General features: G+C 45.3%; 1 protein-coding gene across 15 annotated transcripts in view; it reads left to right on the forward strand.

Annotated features, from left to right (window-relative positions):
- RGS6 (regulator of G protein signaling 6) overlaps positions 1 to 26,594 on the forward strand; it is a 589,904-nt gene that overhangs the window by 514,149 nt on the left and 49,161 nt on the right. For all 15 annotated transcript variants that reach the window (XR_006270116.1, XM_043472448.1, XM_043472452.1 and 12 more), the window contains exons 13-14: positions 10,731 to 10,841; positions 22,894 to 23,019. Coding sequence is in view for 14 of the 15 variants with exons in the window: in XM_043472448.1 (XP_043328383.1) it covers positions 10,731 to 10,841; positions 22,894 to 23,019 (237 nt within the window). In the remaining variant the exon portion in view is untranslated. The remainder of the gene's footprint in view (positions 1 to 10,730; positions 10,842 to 22,893; positions 23,020 to 26,594) is intronic.

The raw sequence follows: 26,594 nt of genomic DNA on the forward strand, positions 1-26,594 counted from the left end.
TGCTCAGTGACTCAGTCATTTCCTACTCTTTGCAACCCCATGGCCTGTAACCCACCAGGCTTCTCTGTCCATGGGATTTCCCAGGCAAGAATACTGGAGTGGGTTGCCATTTCCTTCTCCAGGGGATCTTCCAGAGCCAGGGATTGAGCCCACGTCTCCTGCACTGGCAGGCAGGTTCTTTACCTCTGCACCACCTAGGAAGAAGCCCTTGACCTCTACCCGCTAGATGCCAAAACCCCACCTCACAGTTTATGACAGCAAAAATGTTTTCACGCACCATCAAATGTCCCAGGAGAGGGCAAAATCAACCCCACTGAGATTTCCTGGTATTCCTATTTTCCCGAATGCACGTGCTTGAGAAGGTTGCCATGGCTGGAGCTCACCTCACATTAGACAAGTGTTCTAGGGGTCACAGCTTTAGCCTGGGGGGCTGGGGAGCCTCCTCAGCCCACTATCATAATGTGGGGCTTTCGGAGTCCCAGGCTCTGAGCTTGCTTTTCAAACCTCACTGTGGTTGTCTTCATCCCAGCAGAGTGCTTGTGAGTGAAACAGCTGGGAGGACCTCCACTCCCCTGGTGTCATAGCCTGTGAGAAACTGCAAGCTTCTTTGTCTGTGAATGGGGGCCAGTAATGGCTGTCCTGGCTGTCCTAGGATCAGAGCCAGCCGTGGAAGGACCCTCTATAAAGTCTGCAGACCTAGGAGATCATGTATGTGGATGTGTCTGTCCCTTGGTCTGCTTGCTAGGGTCAGTGGTTTTGAGTCTGATCATCCAGGTCAGAGAGGGGGTTAAGACTGGAGAGTCTTAAGCCATCGTGCTAGGAATTGGACTCAGTGATTCAGAGTAGATCGGGGAAACTGCATTTTGAATACCCTGTGGTAGACTGACCAGGTCTCTGAGGATTTGGAGAAGCCACTGCCCACCACGCACAGTGACCTGAGCGCTCACATCAAAAGGGACGCCCAGCCTGGTCTCATCTTTGGGGTGGAGGGAGGGAAAGATCCCAAACCTGTCAGCACGAGGGTGGCCAGCTGCGTGGGTGTGTATGGCAGGAAAGGAGACAGCCCTGGTCGGGGAGGGGAGCCTGGGCGCACCCATTGTTTGTTTACAGGCCTCACCTGGTACCCTCTAATTATGCTTGAGAGCCTGCTCACACCCGCAGAGATTATTCATTCCAACCCTGCCCTCCTCACTCCCCAGCCTGAAGCTTTCACGAGTCTCCGCCCAGCAGAGACTGCATTTTATTCCCAGCAGCAGTTACTGGCAACTTTTCAATGTGACACAAGGGTTTTTCATTAGAGCCACAGGAAACCCCCAGATAGAGAGGAGGAGGGAGAGGAGACGGGTGTTAGAAGGAGATAAAGCAGCCTGGAGCCTTGGTCTGTCAGCGGCTCGGTGGGGGTGAGAACAGGGAGGTGGCGCTGGCAGCTGGCCTTGGGTGCCACTGCTCTGCCCGCCAGAGGTGACAGCTGAGCTATCTCAGGTGGGCGGACCTGGGTTCCCTGGACCCACTCCAGGTGATCGTGGTAATGAGCCAGAAGCCGTCAGGCAAAGGACCGCAGCCGGCTGAGAACAGGTGCATGTGGTTTTCCACTTAGTTCTCTGAGAATTGAAACTGGGGAGAGGGCAGGAGGGCTGGTGATCATAAAAGTCCAGTTCTAAAAAAGGCAGGAGTCAAGATTGGGTCAAAGGATGCAGCCAGACGCAGCTGGGAAGAGAAAAAGGAAACTTTGCAAACTAAAGGAGCAGAACCACACAATGTAGGGGATGGATGTGGAGCCAGCCATCTAGGTTTGGATTCCGCCTCTGCCATTTTCTAACTGTGTGACCTTGGGCAGGTTGCTTCACCTCTCTGTGCCTCGGTTCACCTCTTGAAAGGGGAGACAGCAGTGATGCTTAACTAACAGGGTTCATGAGTTAATCCTCGGCGAGAGATCTAATCCTTGGCACAACACTCGCAGTGAATGTGAACAATTATTATTTTCCAGTGTGATGCTTTGGAAAGGAGCAGAATTCAGGTACATAAAATGGCATGAACCTGCTGTGTGGTGTCCAGGGGGACAGAGGACAGGCCAAGGAAAGAGGCAGGCCCTGCAGATGGCAGTTCTTCCCACCTCTTTCTTTTCACTCTCAGAGAGTGAAAAGAGAGCCCTGCAGGCTGCCGAAGGCTGGCCTCGCAGCCTCCAGTCTGTGGGTCTCCGCTGGGCTGCCTGCTCTGGTACCACAAACCTGGAACCTCCAAGGAAGGAGATTGGCTTTTCTGTGCAGATTTTCCTGGGTCATCTTGATTTCACCTCTTCTGTCTCATTGTCCCCATGAGTGGTCAAATGTCCCAAAATGCCTACATCACGGCCACCAAACTATATTTCTGGAAGCGGCACCAAAGCCCATCTGAAGTGTCACCCAGTTTTGGCTTCAGAAAGTATGGTCCCTGCACACACAAATGAATTTTCCAGCAAATAATGCTTAACACCTTGAGCTTTTCATTTTAACTATTTTGAATGAGAATATTGCTTAAACATGCCTTTGCCTTCTTGAAGAAAGGACACTGCCTTTCTGTTAAGTTTTCTGGATAACTCAGGGTCAGTGTCCATATATTGTGCTTTAAAATTCTGTCAGTGATCAAGGTCTTATCAAAATGTTTCCCTTTCCCCTAGTAAAGCAAAAGTGCTGGTCGCTCAGTCATGTCCAACTCTGTGACCCCATGGACTGTGGCCCGCCAGGCTCCTCTGTCCATGGAATTCTCCAGGCAAGAATACTGGAGTGGCTTGCCACTCCCTTCTCCAGGGAATCTTCCTGACCTAGGGATCAAACCTGGGTCTCCTGTAATTGCAGGCAGATTCATTACTATCTGAGCCATCAAGGCCCCAGACCAGTAGGTTCTTTGAGTCTGTTTTTACTTTTTAGTAGCTGCTTTGTTTTCTTATTTCTGTCAGCATGGTTGTTTCCAGTAGCCCTTCTTCCGCTCTAAATTATTCCTGTTTCCAATATGTAGCAGGCCAGGTATATCAGTTAGCTATTGCTGAGTAACAAACCACCTAAAAACATAGTGTCTTCAAACAAGTGACATTTACTGTTGTTCATGTGGCTAGCTGCCAGCCTGTGTGCCCACATGTCTGTGTATATATGTCTCTGTACACATGTCTGTGTCTGCTGGACCACCCTTGTGTCTGTGTGCCTCTGTGGGTTGGGTTGGCTGCTCTACTGATCTTGCCTGGGATCACTCACATGTTTGGTTCAGCTGGTTTCGGATGACCTCGTCTGGGACCACTGGGCAGAGCTTTGCATGGTCTCCCATCTTCCAGAAGGCCAGTTTGACCTTGTTTGCCTGGGGACAGAAGGATTGCAAGCAAGAGAGCCAAAACATGCAGAGCTCCCTGAGGCTTGAAACTGGCATTCTGACACCTCTGCTGCATTTTATTAACAAAAGCAAGTCACAGGCCCAGATCAGATTCAAGGACTGGGGAAATAGATTCCATTTTTAAAACAGATCTACCACACCAGAAAATCAAATAATCAAGTTCTTTAGTCTCTATCCAAAAGCAAGAGGAAAAGAGTCTTCATGAAGTGCGCTGTTCTTAATAACAGGCAGTGAGCCTTGGGGCATATGTATTTCATTGTAGACTCTGCTCCGAGGCCCTTTTGGTCATTTACCTGTGTTTCCTCAATAGGTGAAATTGCCAAATAGGTGAGGTCTTGCTCTTCTTTGCAAGAGTGCTCAAGGGGATCCACTTTTTATTCAGCCCAGCTTTATAGCACTAGACAAACCAACTTTGAGAACGCAAAAATCTATACATTTTAGTTCCAAATTGTCTGGAAAGTCTCTATATTTTGCTATGTTTCTCCACCTTTAGTGGTACTGAGCTCTGGCCAGTCACTGCCCAGATCACACCAAGCTGTCCCACATGGAGAAATAGTGGTGTGTGATTTTTTATCTGCTCCTGCACTTAGCTTATCCTTACCTGATCCTTGGGAGCCATGGGTGCATCATAACCAACTGCTGAATTGATTTTTTACCATCACCTTGCCTGCCCATGTCCTAGATCACTGCTGCCTCCTGAAATTATAGCTGGTTCCTCCTCTGCTTCCTGACCCCTCTGTGATCATGAAATGTAATTCATGAAATGAGATAATGAGCAAGGGACTGCAGACCCTAAGGGTCTATTAAAAACCTGCTAGGGTGATAGAAGTCTATGAGCTTAATGTCTAATGATACTTTCAGGGAGGAAAAAAAAAGGGGCTGAAGAGGTCATTACAACATTGCTTTTATGTGATTCCAGATACTGCAGAGTCCTTGCTTCTCTCTCCCAGATCATGCTAGGTGATAGAAAAGAAAACACCAGAGGTTACACTGTAGACAGGGTGCCTGTATCCGGACCAAGACCTGGAAAGGCCGTGATAGCCTGGCGTATGCTCTTCTGTCTAAGGGGCCACATTCACCTCCATGGCCCTTCCCTCAACCCGAGTTTCTCTGTTGCATATCTTTTCTCTGGGTGGCCCATAATTAAGGAATTCCTTCTTTACATTGTCTTTCCTCCCTGTTTTCTCCAACGTGAAGAAAGAGAGACGAATGAATTAATAAGAAGCAACCGTTTCTCTTCTGTGTCTGCAGTGCTGCTCTGCTTTTCATTCCCTTCCCTTTCAGATCCTCTTCCTGCCCGATCCTGCTTCGTGCATCATCATTTAGAAAGTACACGTACCAAAGGGGATGCAAACTCACGCTCCTGTTCACCCTTCTCACATTCTGTCTCCAGCTTTCCTTCCCACCAGAGGCCCTGATTTCCTTAGGAACGCGGCAGCACATTTGTGTTGTATTTCTAAAGTCAGAATGATGGTCACTCTCCCAGAATGCTTTGTATTCCATGCCCTTGCTCCCCTTGAGTAATCACTTCCCACAGCTGCAAGCCAGCCCTCACTGCCCATTTTCCCTGGAGCCTGACAGCATCTCTCCTTCTTCCCCCTCATATACTATGTACCGATGCCATATATATACTTCATTCTTGGGATGCTGTGTAGAGAAAAAAAAACAGTCTTCCTTTCCCTGTGTTTTTCCTTTACTCTCACACCACCATGGGCTTCGCTGGTGGCTCAGATGTTAAAGAGTCTGCCTACAGTGCAGGAGACCTGAGTTCATTCCATGGGTCGGGAAGATCCCCTGGAGAAGGGAATGACAATCCACTCTGGTATTCTTGCCTGGAGAATTCCAAGGACGGAGGAGCCTGGTGGGCTATAGTCCATGGGGTCGCAAAGATTTGGACATGACTGAGTGAAGGAAATCAGTCCTGGGTGTTCATTGGAAGGACTGATGCTGAAGCTGAAACTCCAATACTTTGGCCACCTCATGTGAAGAGGTGACTCATTGGAAGAGATGCTGATGCTGGGAGGGATTGGGGGCAGGAGAAGGGGACGACAGAGGATGAGATATCTGGATGGCATCACCGACTCGATGGGCATGAGTTTGAGTAAACTCCGGGAGTTTGTGATGGACAGGAAGGCCTGGCGCACTGCGATTCATGGGGTCGCAAAGAGTCGGACACGACTGAGCGACTGAACTGAACTGAACTGAGTGACAAACAGTTTCACTTTCTTACGCCACCTTACTCACCGCTCTGTTGACACTAGATACGTGGGGATGTTTCCTCCACACCAGGCGATTCTCTGACACCAGCTAGCTGTCCTACAATTTAACTCTGTCTGACACTCTACCTGGAGATAGTGCCAGAGTTCAGTTGGTAAAGAATCACCTGCAATGCAGGAGAACCCATTTCGATTCCTGGGTTGGAAAGAGCCCCTGGAGAAGGGATGGGCTACTCACTCCAGTATTCTTGGGCTTCCCTGGTGGCTCAGCTGGTAGGAATCCGCCTGCAATGCAGGAGACCTGGGTTCAATCCCTGGGTTGGGAAGACCCCCTGGAGAAGGGAAAGGCTACCCACTCCAGTATTCTGGCCTGGAGAATTCCATGGACTGTAGAGTCCAAGGGGTCACAAAGAGTCAGATACGACTGAGAGACTTTCACTCACCCCACTTCAGATGCCAGTCATAATGGGCTTAGGTTCCCCACAACTGCTGTCTGACTTGGCTATAAACCGGTTCCCATGAGTCCTCTGTTGGGTTTGGTTAATTTACAGAGTGTCTCACAGAACTCAGGGGAACACTTTCACTTACCAGCTTATTAAAGGATACAGGTGAACAGCTGGACAAAGAGGTATGTAGGGGAAGGTCAGGCAGGGTCCCGAGCCCAGGAGCTCCTGTCCCGGTGGGATTGGAGTGCATCACCCTCTCTGTCTGGATGTGTTCACCTCAGGAAGCATGAGATTGGCCCAGGTGGCAACGGGATGGCTGCCTGTGGAGCTGTCACAGCACCAACTCATCTCTTGATCCTGCTGTCAGAGTGCTCCCTTAGAGCTCCCGTGCCTGTCCATTCTCATCTGAGATGCTGGACAGCTTGTATGGATGAAGCCTCGCCCACCCCAAATGTACCACCAGCAAGAGATTTACAGGACGGTGGACGTGCGCTGCCTGTGGTGGTTGCAAGCATCTATCTTATAGTTGTGGGGTAATTGGAGGACTCTTGAAATGCTTTCCTATTTTCTTATCAAAAGGTCCTGAGGGCTCATCAAGGTTATTATTAGGTAATATATGGCGAACTTGCCTCATAGCCTGTCAGGCTCCTCTCTCCACGGAATTCGCGAGGCAAGAATACTGGAGTGGGTTGCCATTCCCTTCTCCAGGGGATTTTCCTGACTTAGGGATCAAATCCAGGTCCCCCTCATCACAGGCAGATTCTTTACCATCTGAACCATCAGAGAATCCCCGAACTCAACAAAGATCAGTTCAATGGCTCACCGAAGAACTAGAAACCAAAGCTTTTCAATTCGGTCCACTGCTCCTCCCACCCCGTGGGGTTACAGTCCGTGCATGAGACAGTGTGTTTAAAACTAAAAGTATCACAGGCTCCTTCATCTTCGTTTGATGAATAAAACATCCTGAGCCTCTCAGGACATTGAAGAACGGGATGTGGTGCTTCTCAAACTTTAATGTGCATTTCGTTCACCTGGTGATCTTATTATCAATGCAGATTCTGACCCAGTAGGTCTGGGTGGGGCCTGAGCTTCTGCATTTCTTACAAGCTCCCAGGTGATGCCTGTGCTGTGCTTCATGGACCACATTTTGAGTAGCAATGAGATGGAGCTGCCAACGAATTTCTTCACATTCTCAGAAGTAAGCTACTTGGCCACGCCTGCTCTTTGCAATTCACTAGCAGAAATTTTGACTCTGAATCTGCCATTACAGGGGATGCTGGTGACACTCAAGATGGCAGTGCTTACGGGAAAGTTAAAGATTTATACCTGCTGGTCCAATAATTCCACTTATGGATATTAATTCTAAATAAATAACCTAAAAGACGGAAAAACTTATGTGAACAATGATGTTTTACTATAGCCAGAACTATGTATACTAAATAAAGAAAAAGTTTATGTCTAATATAAAGGAAATGATTACATAAATTATAATAAATTCATTTAAGATACTAATAATATTGTGGACAAATATTTGTCTTCTCTCTCTCCCCAAAAATAACATGTCAGTAAAGGAATAAAAAGAGTATAAACTCACAAGCTCAACAAATGAATGAATGAACGATTTCCACACATTTTTCCAAGATCACAAATGTATGGAATTAAGGAGCATGACCACAGGCTTCTGTCTCTATTTATAATATTGTGTTTCTCTTTATTGGGTGGTGAGTTCAAGGGTGATGCTCTTATAATTTTATGCCAGAAATGTTTCAAAATTTAATAAAAAAGAAATTGAATGGGGACAGAATGAAGAACATTATGACCTCCTTGTTAGGGGTGGGAGAATTATAACAAAACCAGTTTGCCCAACAAAATCTGGCTTTTGTTCTTGAAGGCACCCAAGACTGGGAGGCAAGGAGGCATGGGGGTAACCCTAGAGGAATAGGTAGTCAGTCTCCGGAACTTTTGGATCCGTGATTCCAAGCCCACAAAGAGACCCTCTCTCCCCACTAATGACAAACACAGGAGGTGGGCACTTTATTCTCTGGAGAAATTGAGTCCCATTAGCTCAGAACTCGGACACATCACATCATAAAGGGCAAGCTGAAAGCAAGAGAATTACTGAGTGAGTTGCATACGAGCTGTGGGGCCCCTGACCCCTCCCATGCCCTGCTCTCAGGAGCCAGGTGTAGATGCCCATAGGCAAGAGACTGCTAACTAACTAACACACAGGCCGAATCCATTCCACTCCACTCCCTGTGTTTGCAAATAAAGTTTTATTGGAACACAGTCACACACATTTATTCACAAATTATCTGTGGCTGCTTTTGTGTCATAATAGAAGAGCCAAGTATTTGCAACAGACACCATCTGGTCTGCCAAGCCTGAAATATTTACCATTTCGGTCTTGCAGAACAAGTTTCTCTACCACTACTTTGGGTTTCTCTGGTGGCTCAGAGGTAAAGAATCTGCCTGCCTGTGCAAGGGACTCAGGTTTGATCCCTGGGTTGCGAAGATGCCTTGGAATAGGAAATGGCAACCTGCTCCAATACTCTTGCCTGAAAAATTCCATGGGCAGAGGAGCCTAGTGGGCTATAATCTGAAAGTGAAAGTGAAGTCACTCAGTCGTGTCCGACTCTTTGCGACCCCGTGGACTGTAGCCCACCAGGCTCCTCCATCCATGGGATTCTCCAGGCAAGAATACTGGAGTGGGTTGCCATTTCCTTCTCCAGGGGAATCTTCCCAACCCAGGGATCGAACCCAAGTCTCCCGCATTGCAGGCAGATGCTTTAACCCCTGAGCCACCAGGGAAGCCCCTAGACATGACTGAATGACTGAGCACACAATATCCCCAGAAACCTAAGAAGATATTTCATTCATAAAACAAGAACTAGATACTATGATAAACAAGAATGAACTTTGGAAATGTAAGAAAGTGACAGTCCATAATGAAAAAAATAAAGAAAATTTCAGAAGAACCATTAGACAAGAAGACAAGAGAACAAAAAACAGAGAAAATTTAGGAATATTGGATTATCAATTCCAACATTTAATTTAAAAGTATTATAAAAAGTGAAAACCAAGGAGATGAAGGTTATGAAATTACCAAAGACATACCATGAGATTTCTGGGAAATATATCTATGTGAATATATATATTTTACCTATTGATTGCCCATTGTGCACAGTGAATAAAAACTACCAGCAAGGGTCATGGGGAAATTTGAAAGCACTATAAGCAATAAAGAGACGACTCTAAGCTTCCAGAGAGAAAAGAAACCGAACAAAAGAACAAAAGTTAAAATGGATTCAGACTTCTCAATAGTACCATAGCAAACTGGATATCCAGAAAAAAAAAAAAAAATAGAGCAATGCCTTCAAAATTCTGAAAGAAAATGACTTATAACCCAGGGTTCTATGTCCAGCACTGTGAGCGAAGTATAAAGCATTTTTACACCTGCAAAGACTCAAAATATTTAGCTCTTATGCATCCTTTCTAGGGAAACTACTAAAGGATGTGCTTCAGCACAATCAGGGAATAAAACCAACAGGCCGATATGGAATCCAGGAACCCAGGGCTCCAACAGAAGTGAAGGAAGGCCTGAGATGATGGTTTTGCATCAACCCTATAGAACAGACGGTTCAGACTAGAGCAAGGGGACTCAAGACTTTGGGGAGAGGGCCTCCAGGAGACAGAGCGACAGAACTGATTGATTATCTGATGTGCTTAAAATGTGGGAAAGTATTGCTAAGTGTTTTTACAGGTTTGTTAGAACACTTAAAAAATGTAATACACTACTGAGCCCAGCAGCAAACAATTATTATATAGTTTAATAACATGAACACTGACTACTGATAATAACAAAAGTGTTATATTGGGAGGGTCATGGGAGGAAATGGTGGAGGGAGTTGGGGGTCTGGTGAGTAGAAAGTTAATCTTTGTTTAAAATTGATAATCAAAAGCAGCTATGAAAACATATAATTTAGGAAGATCCAGGTAAATGCTAAAAAAAATAAATAAATAAAGACAGAAAGTGCCTCTGTGAGAAGGGATAAGAGAAAAAGCATTGCTATTGCTTTTTGTACAGGAAATTGTTTAGCACTATTTTATCATTTTAACTATGTGAAGTTTAAAAAAATGAAATTTTATTTTAAAAGATTATGTATGACTTTTTAAATTATAACTATAAAAACTGAGTTTTTTTTGAAAAAAAAAAAAAAAAAGAAGCTTTAGATAGGTTAACTCCTTTTGGTCTGCCAGGACTTTAAAGGCTTTATCGTAAAGAAATCCTCCAGCTGGGAATGCTGGGCTGGCAGCCTTGAAAAACTGTAGCATCCACTGTGTGCCCCAGATGCCCTGAGATCTGCAGTCCCCGTAGGAGGGTGATACACAGGCAGGTTTGGACCAGTGTATCAGTAAAGCTAGTGTAACCAGGGAGGGATGCACCAAGATTCAGGGAAAGAGTTAGGTGGGAAAAAGATATAAAATGTATGTGTATACTATGACTGCAATAATGCAGAAACATTATGTCCATCATGGGGAAAGAACAAGGACAAATGAAAACAGTTTGAGTTGTCAGAAGTAGGAGTGGAGGTAATTTTTTTCCCTTTAACTTGGAATTATATGAAGACTGATATGATGCTTGTGTTAAACAGAATACCTGTTGTTACAGGAAATCGGTGGTATTCTTTGCTCTGCTTTCCTCCTGCAGCTTAATTGCTTACACGGAACAGTACATGGAATATGACCCCTTGATCACACCAGCTGAGCCGTCCAATCCCTGGATCAGTGATGATATCGCTTTATGGGACATAGAGATGAGGTAAAAAAAAAAAAACTGTTTTAATGTTTGGAAGTGGGGGGTGGGCACAGTGCATGAGATCATGAGATTATTATTATACCTTATCTTAATTTGACTTTTTTTTAATCAATAGAACAGAAACTCCTCATGTAACCACCCAAATGATTTCCTTGCCCACGGTTTCTACCTCTTCATAGCTTTGTATGTGGGTCCTTCATGGCTTCCCTCTGACCTCTCTCTGATTGCATGGATCTTACGATAACTGGGACAGTCCGTCACAGTTGCTAGTTCTGACTGCTGGAGGGCAAGAATTCATGGATCATTTGCTTTTCATACATTGGCAACAACAATAATAGCTAGCATTTACTCTGTACTTGGCCTCTACTAAGTATCTTCCAATGAGTCACCACAACAGGTAGACATTCTTATTCTCACAACTGAACAGATGGAAAACAGGAATTAATGGACTTGCTTGAGGTCACACAGCAAGAAGGTGGTAGAATTAGGATTAGAACCCAGGCAGAGGGCCCCAGAGCTGTGGTCTTCATCTCTCTGCTCTTCTGGGATAGCAGGCACAATGGTTCCATTCAGAAGTTCCTTATGGATGAGAGAAGAGTGAAAGTATTAGTTGCTCAGTCTGACTGTTTGTGACCCCATGGACTGTAGCCCTCCAGGCTCCTCTGTCCATGGAATTCTCCAGGCAAGAATACTGGAGTGGGTTGCCATGTCCTTCTCCAGGGGATCTTCCCACCTGCAGGGATCGATCCGAGGCGCCTGCATTGCAGGAGGATTCTTTACTGTCTGAGACACCAGGGAAGCCCATACAGATGAGAGAAGCTAGTGTGTTTACTTAATAGCAGAGGAACTAAATAAAGCCCAGGGGGTCTTCAGCCATGTTGGAGATTACAGCAGGAACCCAGTATGTCGTGCCTTTGCATCCGCTGCCCCTTGGCTAGACAGTTCTTTATTTTGTTCTTCATTTCTTTGTATCTCTCTCATTCACTTCCACCCTTGTCTTTTTTTCTGACTTCTTTTCTTATAATGAAAACCTTGTAAAAAGGAATAGAAGTCATAGATGCTCATTATAAAAAGTTCAGACTATTTGTGTGCATGTGTGTGTGCTTCAGTCATGTCTGACTCTTTGGAACCCCATGGAGTGTAGCCCATCAGGCTCCTCTGTCCATGGGATTCTCCAGGCAAGAATACTGGAGTGGGTTGCCATGTCCTCCTCCAGGGGATCTTCCCAACCCAGGGATCGAACCTGCATCTCATGTCTCCTGCATTAGCAGGTGGGTTCTTTACCACTAGCACCCCCTGGGAAGCCCTTCAAACTGTTTAAACATATATAAGAAAGAAAACTCTCTTTTGCTCCACCCCAATCTCACTTTCCAGAAAGAACCTTTGTTGATAGTTTAATGCCGTGGTTCCCAAACTGCACCCAAGCACTCTGGGCTGCTGCAGGGAACTCACAGGATTCCCGAGACACATTCTAAATCGTTAAGGGAAACACTGATATTCGACCTCTGTCAGATACTGTATAAATGACTGGCTTAAGGTAGATCCCTCTTTTCAACATTAGATCACATTATATTCCTTTCAGTGATGCCATATCTTTGCAAATCCAGGTGTTCAGGGCAGTTGCTGTGATAAAAAGCAATTACTGGGCAAAAATCAACATGGAATAGGAAATGAAGGGTTGAGAAGATGTGCAGTGCTCCGCAGCACATGTGTGCTCATGTAGGAATAAAGTAAACATACTATATTTTCTTCCAATTTATATGTATTTCAAATAACTTTGAAATAGCCCAGGTATTATCAATTTTTTTCATCTTTGCAAATCTGATAGATTAAAATAAACTCATTTTACTTATATTTTTTGTTAAAATACTTGAGAATCTATTCTTACGATTACTACATACTCATTTTTCTTTGATGACTTGCATGTTTCTGTGTTCTTTGCCATTTTTCTAGTGATGTGTTTTGCCTTGGATGTTGGGATAGAAAGCAGTCACATTTATTCAGATCACATAGTTAACATTTTTCCCAGCTGTTTATGTTTTCTTTTTTTTTCCATTTATTTTTATTAGTTGGCGGCTAATTACTTTACAATTGTTTATGTTTTCTGAACCTAATTTTTCTTCTTGTTTCTTTTTCTCTTCCTTGAGTTTTTCTTTATTAGTCGCGTTTTATGTTAGCTTTGTTACCCTAGTTCTGGTCTAGTCATGTGTGTGTGTATGTTAAATCATGTCAGTTGTGTCTGACTCTTTGCAACCCTATGAACTGTAGTCTGCCAGGCTCCTCTGTCCATGAAATTTCCCAGGCAAGAATACTGGAGTGGGTTGCCATTTCCTCCTCCAATGGATCTTCCTGACCCAGGGACTAAACCCGTGTCTCTTATGTCTCCTGCATTAGTAGGCAGGTTCTTTACCACTAGCGCCACCTGGGAAGCCCATGTAAGAAAGGAAACTTTTTAATTATTTCTGTCATGCCCTTGATAGTCCCTTTGATCTGATCCAAGAACTTAAATCTTCCTTTAACTTTCTTTAACTTGCTTCTCTTCTCTCTCTCTCTCCCTTTCCTTTTTTTGATACTCTTTTCTCCATTCTACTCTCTCTTTTCAGGAAATCCTTTTGTAGGAATTCTGGTCATCTGGGGTATAGTAGCACTATCTCTTATCTTTTCTCTATTAAAAATTCCGTCTCTTAGTCTTTTTATTCTATATTCAAGGATAGAATCTCTTGAGTTACTCTTCAGAGTCACCAGTCTCACCAGTGTTGGGAGGGGTAGTTGACACTTGTGCTTTTAATTTCCAAGAATTTATAATATTCTTGGACTGCTTTTTCTTCACAGCCTGCTCCGTTCTAGTGATGTTTATCCTCTTGAATTGCCCTGAGGATGTAATTCAGATTTTTCTCATATCTCCCCTCTATTTCTGCCACTTAGTTTATTTCATAGGGCATCACTGATCAGAGAATCATTGTTTCTGTTCATTGTTTCATTACCCCAATCACTGTTCAGAGCAGATCAGTCCTTTCAGACAATTTGGGGTACTACTGGTTTTCATAAATGAAGGTCTTGGCTTTCAACTTTCACTATATATTAGAACCACCTGGAGAGCTTATTTTAAAAAATACCAGTGCCTAGTCCCCTCTCCAGGTCACTTAAGTAATAATTTCCGGCAGTGGTGCGCTGTTTGTTTTTTAATTTTATGCTAGTGTACAGGCCTGATCTGAAAGCCCAACCTTCCTTAGCCTGACGTTCCTGCAGCCAGGTGACCCACTCTGCTTCAGGCCCAGATGGGGTTTAAGTTATTCAGTTTGCTCTCCACGGCGCACCCCAAGAAGGCCACTCTTCTCCCATCTGTTGAGGGATCTTAGGGGAACACGAAGAGATCTGCAGAAACCAGTGAGAAGTAGGAGGAAACCTCAGCATCTTTAGAAGTCTCCCTGCCTTGCTGAGATGTTTTCTATCCATATTAACTCTACCTTACCTAGGTTACACAGGCACCACCCTCTGGCTTTACTTCCCATGTGAGAAGCTGGCCAGAAAATGTCCCCCTTTTATTTAGAGTCCCTCTCGGCCCAGGGAACCCATGTCTCATATTTCTGAGTTTCTCTCCTACGTCCCCCCATTCAGTACCTACCAACTGCCTCTACTTCCAGTCTAGCTGCTCAGGGCTTGGGATTTTCCCAGGCTTCTGCTGGCAACACCCAGTTTACCTCATTCCCAGATGGCCCCACTGGAAGCCTAGGTGGCCCACGATCAGTTTTGTCACACACCCACCTGCTTCACAAGTTCCCAAAGTTCCTCAACATTTATCCTCTGCTGGTAGGGAATTTATTTGCCTCTTACACTCTATGTTTTATTTTGTTTTTAATATTTCACTGAACTCCAGATTCTCATCTGTTCCCTCTTCCTGGACCACTCTCACAGACCCTCACATGGCTGGCTTCCCTTTTTATTCAAGCCTCACTCAGCATTGGTGTCTTTTTCTCAGAAAGGCCTTCGGTGACCACTCAGTCTGTAGTGGCCACCCCACATCCATCCAGTCTTTCTAGATCACATCCTCCCCCTGGATCTCTTTCTAAATAAGACTTACAGTTATTTTAGCATCTAGTCCTATGTCTGGCATGGAGTAGGGACTCAGAATGTATAGGTTGGATGGAGGGTGAATGGAAAAGTGACCATTTTGTTGGCAATGCTGTTGGCATCTGGGAAAGGAAGAGAGGTTAAGTGTGTGAATTTAATTCACCTTGATAACATTGGGATTTCCTCTTTCTTTCTTGAAAGTCAACAACAACAACAACAAAAGGCAAAAAGCATGATAGTTCGGGAAGATGGTGACCACCTGGCCTGTTGGTTTATTCAAACATATCAGCACTTTGTCCCCAAGGGACTCACTGCCCCCACGACTAGGTTCTGCCTCTGTTTTTACAGCTAAGGCTTCCACTGTAATCATAATATCTGACCTAACACCTACAGTGTTCTGTTCATCTTCAAGCTAGTGATGCAGATACAAGGGAGAACGAAGAGAAGCTATGAGGCCCTCTTTCTCCTCCCAGCAGGACATTCCCACCCAGTCAGACACTGGCAGTGATTGGGAACCTGCCTCTGGTGATAGGGAGTCAGGGATCAGCGCCAGCATGCTTTTTCAGTCTAGAGATCAAACAGCCTTTGTGCATGAAACAAAGGCTGAAGGTGACCAGCAAAATAATCAAAGGTCATCTTTTTCTCAGTTTCAGTTTAATTTAGTTTAACTAATAAATAGTACTGAGACCTACTATCTTCTAAGTAAGAAAGTCTCTCAAGATACCCACGTAGCGAGGTGAATAATGTGAAGTCTTACCTCCCGGCTCTAGGATTCCTCTTCATTGGCGAAGGACATTAATGTCACTTGGGGCACAGAGTCAGGCCCTAAGGGCAGGCGTGTTGGCAGAGACCCAACAAGTGGAGAGGTTGTGCCCCGTAAGAAAATGAGATGAGTGTACTTTTTGTCCCCAAGAGGGGAGACCTCAGGGCAGTGAAAAGTGAGGGTGGAGAGAGGAGCAGAAAGACAAGAGAGAGCAAGCCTCCATTCAGAGCCATGAAAACCCCTGGTGCTGAGGTGTCCGAGGACTTTTCCACGTGGGAATGCTGAATATGTGATTTCTAAATTGCCTGCTGCCGGATGGTGCAATGTGTACCCCCTTCTCAAGACCCTCCAACTTCAGTAAAGGATTCTACCCTCTCAAACACTTCATGTGAAGTTGGTTTTTGGTGAAGATGGTTGAAGCAGTGTGAAAGAGTCGAGGCAGCATGGGAGATAGCAGGGGTTGCTTGGGCCTTCATGTTCATCTGAGGCGGGCTGTGATTTCTCCTGGGCGTGAGTAAATGGGTACAGACTCTTTACAATGCCCAGGGCAGAGGGCATCACAGATAATGTCTGGATTCTACAGAGATGAACATACTGTCTCGGCCATGTAGGGTTTATAGACAAACCAGCCGAGGACAACCATGGGCATTAATAGAATAATTGGCAGGATGATGCAGGATGTAGCATAGACAGTAAGAAATTGTGCTTTAATCCTCTCTCCTTCTCAGACAAACTATTAGATCTAGAAATCCAAGAATGAGAAAGGGAATGTTCAGAGGGCAATACAAGACTGCCTTTTTAAAGGATATACATGAAGTCTACTCAGTGAAAATTCTGAGAAGTCAAATTTAGATAAAGAAAATAGTGATTGCCAGGGCTCATCACTGAGGAAGAATCAGCCCCAAATTGCCAGATCTCAGCTGGAGAGAGCGCTGTCATCTCAGGGCTTCCCTGATGGCTCAGTTGGTAAAGAATCCGCCTGCAATGCAGGAGACCCCAGTTTGATTCCTGGGTCGGGAAGATCCACTGGAGAAGAAATAGGCTACTCACTCCAGTATTCTTGGGCTTCCCTTGTGGTTCAGCTGGTAAAGAATCAGCCTGCAATGCGGGAGACCTGGGTTTGATCCCTGAGTTGGGAAGATCCCCTGGAGAAGGGAAAGGCTACACCAGTATTCTGGCCTGGAGAATTCCATGGACTGTATAGTCCATGGAGTCGCAAGAGTCGGACACAACTGAGTGACTTTCACTTCACTTCACTTCACTTCACTTCACTGTCATCTGAATACCACCAGGGAAGTGTCCCCAGGAAGATGCCATCAGCCAGATAGTGGCTCTAACAAGAACCTGGCATTGCCTGCAGGATTAGGGTTCATGATTTGCCCTCACCACATGATATAGGTCTGACTTTCTCTGCTGGGCAATAGGCACATGAGTAAAAAGTTACAAGGAACCCAGCTCATCCTACTTGGTCAAAGGCATCCACTCCCAACCAGCCTGATCTGCTGCTAGGCAGAAATGGTCCGTGAGCTGCTCAGCAAGTTTGATAAAAATGTACATCCATGATATTAGTCAATCTCCCTCCCTATGGTAGTCAGTCCCCATATATGGCCCCATCAGTGCTTTTTTCATTGTATGCAGGGATTGCTCCCTCCATGGAAAGGGGACACCTCCCTCCCTTTTCATCCGGGCTGACCTTGATGCCTTATTTAACCAACAGAGTATGGTGGGAGTAACATTCTGAGAACAGGTCATGAAACAGCTCTTGATCATTTGAGACATTTATTCCTAAGACATTCTTTTTTAAAACGTTTTGGCTATGAGAAACTCAAGCAATTAGGGAGATCATGGAGGTTGACAGCCTTGGCTGAGCTTCTGGCCAAAACCAGCATCATCTGCCATGTGATGAGCCATCTCGGATGTCCAATCCAGTCCACCCTTCAGATGACACCACCCCCAGCTGCCATCCATCTACAACTCTTGAGAGACCCCAAGTGAGAACCTTCCATCTGAGCCCAGTCAACCCACGGGATGTTGAGAGAGAAGAATAAATTGTTTTAAGCCACTGAGTTTGAAGATGGTTTGTTACACAGTAACAAACAATAGGACCACTCCTTGTTGAAGTATTAGGACCCTCAGGTTTTCTTGGAGCATTAATATTGTGATTGTTCCTTCAATAACCTTGATCTTGAGATGGACTCATTAGTTATTTACTCTTTAAGGAACAATCCCTCATTTCATAATTTTTCCAGTAACTCAAAACCTTTTGAAGATAGCTGGATGTTTTTATAGATAGATGCTTATTCTGAATCTGTCTTTATTGTTCTCGATTTGGGCAAATAGCTGGAATGAAAGACAGACTCCCTGGGAGAGCCACCTGTCTTGGCTGTGTTAATTTGGGCTGTTCAGTGGGAGGCAGGAATTTGGTGAGAAGCAATGGGCATGGAAGAGAAATTAGAGTAGGAAAAAGTCATCCAGCTAGTGATTAGAAATATAAGGACACATCAATGTCAATATAAGGACACATCATCCACATTACTGTACACATTTTCTTACTGATTTCCCTTTAGTGCTAAACACTTGCTGTGTGAAAAGCACTATGATAAATACAAAGATGTGGTCTCTGCCCTCAGAGAGCTCACAAGATAGACAATGAGATTGTCTGCAGAGACAATGACATAAACTCTTTAAAAAGTCAAGTGATGGTACAAAACCATAATTAGAGATGTGTCATGAGAAAGCCTTTCTATACAATGGATGAAAATAGAGGGGCTGTGAATTCCATGGATTATCTGAGTGAGGCCAAGGGAAAGTTATTATACCAGTCACCTGGGGATGAATGTCCAGAGATAACTTCTCAGAATTATTTTATAACCACAAAGACCATTCCATGGTAGCAACATGTTCACATCTGATCTTGAACCTTCAAAGGGATGATGCTTGGAAATAACCAAGAGGTACAAGAAAGACATGTATAGAAAAGTTATATCCAAGAAGCATTTAATAGAATAGATCCCAATGACCAGATTATTAGAAGAAAAGGAGCAGATGTAGGGTGTCCAGACACAGAAATAGGATTGTGAATAATGAATAATTGAAGGAACCCAGATGTACTAGGTTGAATAGTGTCACCTAAAAATTCAAGTCCTTCCCAGAATCTCAGAATGTGACTTTATTTGGAAACAGGACCATTAAAGATGTGATTAGTTAAGATGAGGTCATCCTGGGATTGAGTAAACACTTAATCCAATATGTTGCTGTTGTTGTTTAGTGGCTAAGAGTTGTGTCCAACTCTTTTTCAACCCCGTGGACTGTAGATCGCCAGGCTTCTCTGTCCATGAGATTCCCAAGGCAAGAATATTGGAGTGAGTTGCTGTTTTCTGCTACAGGGGATCTTCCCCACCTAGGGATTAAACCTGCGTTAACTGCATTGGCAGGCGGGTTCTCTACCACAGAGCCACCAGGGAAGTCCAATCCAATATGACTGATAAGGAGAGAAAACAGAAACACTGGCGCATACAGAGTAAATGCCATGTGAAAAACCAGATACAGAGACAGAATACCATGTGATGACAGAGGCAGAGATTGGAGTAAGGCATGAGCAGGCCATGGATGCCAAGGATTTCTGGCAGCATCAGAAGCTAAGAGGAAGGCATGGAACAGGTTTTCCTCTAGAGCCTTCAGAGAGAGTGTGGCCCAGTTAACTTCTTGACTTCAGATTTCTAGCCTCCAGAGCTGTGAGAGAATACATTTCCGTTTTAAGCCTTCCAGTTTGTTGGTATGTTGGCCAACTAGGAAACCACCACACCAGGGTAGCCTATCTCTCCAAAACCCCTTGTTTCTGCTGAAGGCCGAGTTTGCAGCTATCTGTATGTCCAGACATCTGTCCCAGGCCTCTGATTCTGCATCTAGTGACACCCCTGGCTCTCTGGCTTGCCCCCAAAATGGCCCTTATCCTCCACCACCCTTCCCCTGCCACCACCAAGGAACCTGGTGGGATGAACACGGACTCACTGCTTGCAAACCAGAAAGTGGTGACACTGGTGGTGGACGTGTGTCCATAACGCAGTCACTTCAAAGACTGAGCAACTTTCCACACCTGGCTCTCTGGACACAGCCACTGATTGGGGTACAGCTGTCATCCACACCATCCCCAAAGAGCCCTGCAACCTTGGTGGCCATCCCAGGTCACAGCACGACCCTGGCAGAAGCAGATGCATTTCTGCAGCTCGTGGGGCTTCCATTTACTGCTCGCCTAGACCCCAGGGTGGGGATAGTAACAACGCTTTTTGTCCTCTGGAAAGCTGTTGAGTTTGATTCTGTGGCTTGAGTTTGAGAGAATCTAGGATCTGTCTTCTTGGCTGACTACAGAAAGCCCAGCCTGGAACTTTGGGAAAAGATCTTTCTTGAAATTCCTCATTGTTGGTGGCTCAAATGGTAAAGAATCTGCCTGCAATGTGGGAGACCTGGGTTTGATCCCTGGGTTGGGAAGATCCTCTAGAGGAGGGCATGGTAACCCACTCCAGTCTTCTTGCCTGAGAAATTCCATGGAAGACATCATTAAAAAGTTTGTGTCTCTTTTTAAAAAGAAGGGAAATATGTGGATGTCATCGCGGTACACTGTGCTACAGTGCAGGGCTCACAGCTTAGCGCTTGCAGATAAAATGCACCTTCTTCACATCATTTGCTGAGGCTACAGTGTGGTGGTTCTGAACCCTGTGGGCAAGAGCCTTTGAATGTGGCTAGCATTCATTCCACACCAACATGCTTTCTGTTTCCACCTTCCGTCCTTGGCAACAGAGCTTCATGGGGAGAATATGTTTGGACTTGGGGAGTGAAGAGATGGCTACTGTTGAGCTCCTGCAAAAAGCCTGAAAATGAATGGAATATTTTCTCCACCAGTTTTTGAAGTTTTCTTGTTTCAAGCCAAGTGACAATGAACCTGTTCTGTGCTGTGCTTAGTCGCTCAGTTATGCCTGACTCTTTGCAACCCCATGGACTATAGCCCGCCGGATTCCTCTGTCCATGAGGATTCTCCAGGCAAGAATACTGGAGTGGGTTGCCATGCCCTCCATGACAATGAAGCCACATACAGCATTATTTGGCTCTCCAGAGATATACCTCCACCACCCTAGAATTTAACATTATGCTTTTGACTTTTGTTGAAAGTATTTAGTTCACAGACACATGCTGTTATCTCCCACTCAAGTGGTGGACCAGCAGTGGAATCTTAGCTCCACCTCAGACACATAGAATTGGAATTCCCAGCTTAACAAGATCCCTGAGTGATTTAAGTGCACATTAAACTCTGAAAAGTTTGCATGTTATGAAAAAACCCAAATGAGCTTTTTGGCAATCCAATAGCTGTATGTAAAAGTTCCCTGCACTTTTTTTTTTTAAATAAAGGTATCAGAAATACCATTCATTGAGTTTCAGTGCTCCTTATGTAAAGACTTGTGAGACAATTCCTCTTATAATTCAATACTAGAGCAAAAGTAGTCTTTACTGACAAACTTACATATTACCTCTTTCAAATGTTGAAAGTGGTGTAATCCATTCAAATCTCTCTTTGTCTTAGCTCCAAGGAAGCTCTAAAATTTTTTTTGTTCACTGGCAGTAGTTCCCCTAGCCTAGGTTTTCTGGTATAATAACCATCCCCTACTAAGACTTATCATCACTTGTTTTTATTACTATTCTTTCCTATATTTGGGTTTCCCTGGTGGCTCAGTGGTAAAGAACCCACCTGCCAATACAGGAGATATGGGTTCCATCTCTGGGTTGGGAAGATCCCCTTGAAGAAGGAAATGGCAACCCACTCCAGTATCCTTGTCTGAGAAATCCCATGGACAGTGGAACCTAGTGAGCTACAGTCCATGGGGTCACAAAAGAGTTGGATATGATGTAGCAACTAAACAACACCACCCAAGATTTACCATCACTGCTTCTTATTATTATACTTGCCTACGTTTAAGGGTTTGGGGATTTTGTTATTGTTGTTTTGGTTTTGTAATTGTGTGTTCTGGTAAACCTCTGATTCTTTTTGGACCTAAATTAAACATCAATAAATCAATGGATATCAAAAAAGGGGGGCGGGAATAAATATTGCTAGACCAATGTGTCTTAGAGTTTAATGTGCACTTAAATCACCCAGGGATCTTGCTAAGCTGTGGATTTCAATTCCACCGGCCTGAGATGGGTCCTGAGATTACGCTGCTGGTCCATAGACTACCACTTGAGTGAGAGATAGCAGTATATAGCTCATGAACTAGAAACCTATTGCTGCTTGAAAAAGTCAGAGGAGTAAATACAGCAAAGTAACTGTAAATGGAAAGACAGAAGCGGAAGGAAATATTTTCATATTCTAACACCAAATGAATAAGAACAACTCTCTGTCCCCCCTCCCTACACTTTGGTTTGGAGGGAGTCCCGTGGACGTGAGGCAGCAAAGCAGAGCTGAGAGCTGTGTTCTGGAACCACGCTGTCTGGACTTGAGTCTCAACTCCATCCCCTCCTAGTGCGTCTTTGGGTAAATCGTCACCAGGCCTGAGTTTCCCTATCTGCAAAATGGGGGCAGTGTTAGTACATTTTTCAGAGTAGTTTCAAGGACTCAGTGAGTTAACAGGTGTGAAGGCTGGGAACGATGCCTAGACCTTTGTAGACACTGTGCAGGTGGTGGTTAAATCAATGAATGGATGCAACATTCTGCTTCTAAGCACCTGTGTTGGGTTTATCCAGGATGAGTTGACATAGTTCTGATCAGTTGAACATCACTTGGTTCTAAACTGGACTCTGTTTTTCCCCTGGGAATTGAGGAAGGGGCAGGAGGTGGGGGCAGCATCTTTGATGAAAAATCAGATTCACAAAGCATCCTCAGTTTTTAAGTGGAAAAAAAAAATGATGGAGTCAAGAGTTGGACCTATGACTGATAGGAGTGGCCCAGGGAAGCCAAATCAGTGGAGTTTTTATATGTCCTGTAAGCAGCACTTGGCAAGCATCCCCTCAATGTGGCCCCTTTCAAACACCTTCTTTAAAGAGACTTTTTACCCTTGGCTAGTGTTGGTCTACAAAAGTCTGCATTCGGGATTTATGCAGGTTTGATGGAATCTGTCACTTAAATGAGACATTTCCCTTTGGCCTGTGACAGCTAAATAAATTTGAGTTGTTGAAGAAATTGTGCCACAGGTTTCTGCCTGGTATTGACCACCTTTGTTCCCTCTCCCAAAGCAAAGAGCCCAGCCAGCAGCGAGTGAAGAGATGGGGCTTCTCTTTCGATGAGATCTTGAAGGACCAGGTGGGGCGGGACCAGTTTCTACGATTCCTGGAGTCGGAATTCAGTTCAGAAAACCTCAGGTACATCTCTCCAAGGTTTGAGTTTTGTGCAGAGAGTATATGAAGCAATTTGCATCATCAGTTTCTCTCACCACCTCCCTTTCTCAGTCAAATGTTATGGCTGAAATTCCAATTCCAATTAATGTGGCCAAGGTTAGAGAACAAACTTTATGTTCAAGCTTTATTATCACTGGATGAGCACCCACCAACACCACAATTTTTGGTTCTTTAAATCCAGATGACATGTGTTCAAGCTATTGGAAATGTGTCTTCAATAATAAGTCAATGGTCGAATGGATTTAATGACACCATCCTTTCACTAAAACCATAAAGCCATGGAATTCCATGGCAGAAAGGGAACTCAGAGACCTTCCCCTTTAAAACTTTCCAGTCTCTGGGGTCCTGAATACTTGACAGGCTCACCAGAAGAAAGAGGGGTCAGTGGGTTCACTTCAGAATTTCAAAAAGTTACAGTAAGTACTGTTCAAGAACTGGAGACATACGTATAAAAGCTAATTAAAATATGCTTTTCCTTTTGGGGGGAATTCTAGCAACTCCATGTAGTGGTTACTCTGGTCACTTGACGCCAATGAAAACATTGATTGTTCTATTGGTCCATGAGTAATCAAGACGGGGGAAATGTACTAATGTGTTGATAGTTACTGTTTAGTAGAAAAAAAAAAAAAACTTTCAAAACATGGCGTTCATTTTAAGAGAAAGGAAAGGGAGCTTGTAAAAAGGGGTAGGGATCATGGTCATGCAAAACTGAGTAACCCGGGATTTATTCAGGCTTTCATAGTATTAGATGTAGAGACAGAGACATACAGAAAATGTGACTTATCTAAGACCCTGACTCATCTTAGCCAAGTGATGGCTTCCCAGTGGGTGAGATGGAAATCTCAGTGTTTTCTTGGCACCAGGCTCTCTTCTACATACAAGGTTAATTCCCATCTTCCAATGGCATTTTTCCAAAGAGTGACTTTATTAATTTTTTTTTTACTTTAAAAAGATCATATGCTGTGAACAAAAGACTGTGTGCTCTAGTGTTAATGTGCAAAATCCATGTTATATATTTGGAGTTGGAGACCATATCAGTCCCGTACATCAATCAAATGATATTTATCACACACCTGTGCTGTCTCCAGCCCCCAAGAATCTGCTGAGGGGATGTAAGGAAGATAAGATGCATGATCTTTGCCTGCAGCAACCTTGTCAGTCCTTGAAGAAAACACACAAGAAATCCTTACATCATTAAATGAATATAAATGAGTGTAAACTCTGAGAACCATTTTGGTAATGTTTTCAAAACATCCTACCAGAGTAGACACATCATAAGCTGGGCTTTGAAGAGCATACAAGATACTCATATAGCGAAGAAAGAGGGAGGGGGGCTGCTCTCAGTTGAAAGACCCTGAGAGTGGAGCTGTGGGGGCGGGGGGCGACCCTCCCATACCACGCAGTCCTGGGAGGATGGGGAGATGCTGATTAACTGGAATAGCGAGGCCATTCCAGGCAGCCATGTACCTACTGTAAACCAGATAAGGTTGAATATCTGATTTCGGGTTATGACACAGAAGCTCTTTTCTTGTGCTGAGGCATTATTCTACTCTTTGCTTCAATTCCTAATTGAGTATCTGTAATAGAAGGCTTGACTCTAGACCTCTTTATCAGGATGGTGCTCAGACCAGCCTCCTAGGCCTACAGGTGTCCTGGGGGGGGGGGGCGGGGAACCAACCCCTCTGTGGCCAGCATGCTGTGCCCAGGCAGACTCTGCATGACTAGTCCAGTCTCAAACCCCGCCCTCAGCTTGGTCCCCATGAGCCAGCCCTGGGGGTTCTCCCTATGTTCCCTGCTCATCCCTGTCCACGGGGTCCCCAAGATGGAGTGGTGTGTGATTTGTGGTTTAGTCACAAAGTCATGTCCGACTCTGGGCAACCCTATGGACTGTAGCCAGGCTCCTCTGTCCATGGGATTTTCCAGGCAAGAATACTGGAGTGGGTTGCCATTTCTTTCTCCAGGGGATCTTCCCCACTCAGGGATTGAATCTGGGTCTCCTGTATTGCAGGTGGATTCTTTACCAACTGAGCTATTCCAAAAGCCCATGAAGCTGTATAGAGGCTCTCTTAACCTGGCTATTTCTCAGCCACCTGCACCATTGTGGAGATTTGGAAGGATGACCACAGCATCCCGGTCCTTGTGAGGGGCCCCGGGGCGGGAACATCGACTGTTTCAGCACTGCCTTGCCCAGTCTGAGTGTAGCCAGGGCCATGCAATCTGCATGCATTTCAGGCCAGGGGCACATGGAGGAGGGTATCCCTGGCAGGTGTCGGCGCTTCCTCCTGCCTTACTGCCTGTACTCTGCCAGCGCCTCGCTCCAGGAGGGCTGCAGTCAGTCCTGGGTGAGAGTGCATGTGAGCGGGTGTGAGCATGCAGTAACTAATCTCCACCCCCAGCGTGAATGCATAAATCCAGACTTAAAGAGGGTCCCTTCTGATCCATGACAGGAGAGCGGATAAAGGAAATAGAACAGCCTGAGATGAAAAAGTACAGCCCAAGAGCTTCTGAAATCCTCTCTGCAAGCCCAAATTCTACTTGTGTGATATTCAGCATAATTGGATATATGGGGGAAGCTTTGGTTTTAAATCACACAACTTTAGGACTCTTGGGTCACCCAGAACCAGGTCCTTTCCTCCCCCTTCATTTGCAGTCATTCCTGTGGCCACAGATACCAGCTTGGCGTCTGCTGTGACCCAGGCCTAAGGGTGCAGAGTTGAATGCATCTCACCCCTCACCCAGGGCATCCTCAAGGGGCCCTGCGGCTGCACCTCCCCTGTGGTCCCTGTGAACGGTGGACACCAGGGCCATGCCTTGTGGCACAGCTCGAGGACGCTGCCCATCTGTGGTGCTGGCCACGCTGGCATGGTCCTTCCTCCCCCGGACTGGTCAAGCCCAGGCAGCTGGTCTTGGAGCAGGGCCGGGAAAAAGAGAGACTGACCGGGACTCAACTGAATCCACTGCAAAGGTTTTTCCACGTCTGTCTCCCCGAGCTCCTTTGCATCTCTCCAGTGAAAGGGGTACTTGGAGCGTGACGTTTTTGCATGACACCCAGAGAAATCTTGCCAGCTCACCAACCAAGTGGTTCAATCTCTGCCTGAGATTGAATACAGAGCAGAAGAGCCCCAAAGAGACGTAGGTGTTGTTCTCACCACAGCAAAAGGTCACCCTGGATCCTTTAAGGAAAGATGTCTGTGATCATACAAGTTGACGCCTTCTTTCATCATTTTTTGGGGGTTGAGCCTGTGAGATGAGGGAGAGGCAACACCTCCAGGCACGGGAGGCCACGTGGCCAGGGCATTTGTGGCAGACAGCAAGCCTCGTGGTTGTAGGCTGTTTGCAGCACCCTGGGCTGAGCCCAGGGCTCCATTTGGATAGGGTGGGCACCAGGAGACAGCTGTTTGCTCAGAGCCTCTAGAATGCATGCAAGGTGGGGCCTCTTGGTTCTGAAGCAGAGGGCCCCAGGGAGTGGTCTAGCTCGGTCCCTCTCTTTTCTCTGTGTGTTTTCCTAGAAGGATGACAGGAACCCCTTACCCCTTGCC

The sequence above is a fragment of the Cervus canadensis genome, chromosome 6, assembly GCF_019320065.1.
Source record: "Cervus canadensis isolate Bull #8, Minnesota chromosome 6, ASM1932006v1, whole genome shotgun sequence".
NCBI lineage: Eukaryota > Metazoa > Chordata > Mammalia > Artiodactyla > Cervidae > Cervus > Cervus canadensis.